Source organism: Hipposideros armiger, unplaced genomic scaffold (assembly GCF_001890085.2).
Source record: "Hipposideros armiger isolate ML-2016 unplaced genomic scaffold, ASM189008v1 scaffold_1113, whole genome shotgun sequence".
NCBI classification, from domain to species: Eukaryota; Metazoa; Chordata; class Mammalia; order Chiroptera; family Hipposideridae; genus Hipposideros; species Hipposideros armiger.
The window spans coordinates 114,211-114,932 of NW_017732463.1; the positions used below are offsets into that span (position 1 = coordinate 114,211).

Below are 722 nucleotides of genomic sequence, written 5' to 3' on the forward strand. Positions count from 1 at the left end.
AATGTAAAAGGATATTTTATGTAATTATTTCAATCTTAAACTTACTTCATTTCAAAATAGGTATTTTATACACTCTAGATTGAATGAACATAACAAAGTAATTTTAAACCATTCGTTTTTATTGTTCACTTTCCAACCTGTAGTCCACGTCTTGGGGTTTCCTTTCATTTCCCTGTTCACAAAGCTACTTCCAATGACTACCCTTTTCTAAAGTATATAATTCCATAACCTCCTAGCCTCTGATAGCTAGCTTAGTTAAGATCTCACTACAGCTGTGGAAGAGGTCCTTATTTTAGTTCTACATGGATGGCACCCTCTATTTCAATCGTAGAAACCTGTTCTTCCTTGATATTAGACAAATCTTCAGAAACAGGATCCAGCTCTAAAGGCTCTTCATATGTTAGCTCGCTTTCTGAAGTCGATTTTAATTTTACCACGGGGATGTCTGTCGTCTAGGAAAATTGATATTCAGCAGATACATCCTCTACCAGAGACTGTGTTTGTTTAGATGGTGGGGGCTGAAGTTCCTCAGGGTTGTCTTGTATCGAGATTTGTGTAATACAGGCTTCTTCAGATGGTGGAGGCTGTTTGTCATCAAGGACCATTACTAAAGTAGGTTCTTCAGGTGGTGGAGACTGAACTTCAGCTGGGGCGTCTTATTCAGGAGCATCCTCAGCTGGTAAATATTGAACTTCTGCAGAGGCCTCCTCAGCTGGTAGAGA

The 722-nt window shown here is 39.2% G+C and overlaps 1 protein-coding gene across 1 annotated transcript in view; it reads right to left on the bottom strand.

Moving 5' to 3' along the window:
- Positions 1-266: 266 nt before the first annotated feature.
- Positions 267-722, bottom strand: part of FSCB (fibrous sheath CABYR binding protein) — a 14,295-nt gene continuing 13,839 nt past the window's right edge. Inside the window, 1 exon segment of the mRNA XM_019632260.1 lies at positions 267-584. Within this exon segment, the coding sequence (XP_019487805.1) occupies positions 267-584 (318 nt within the window).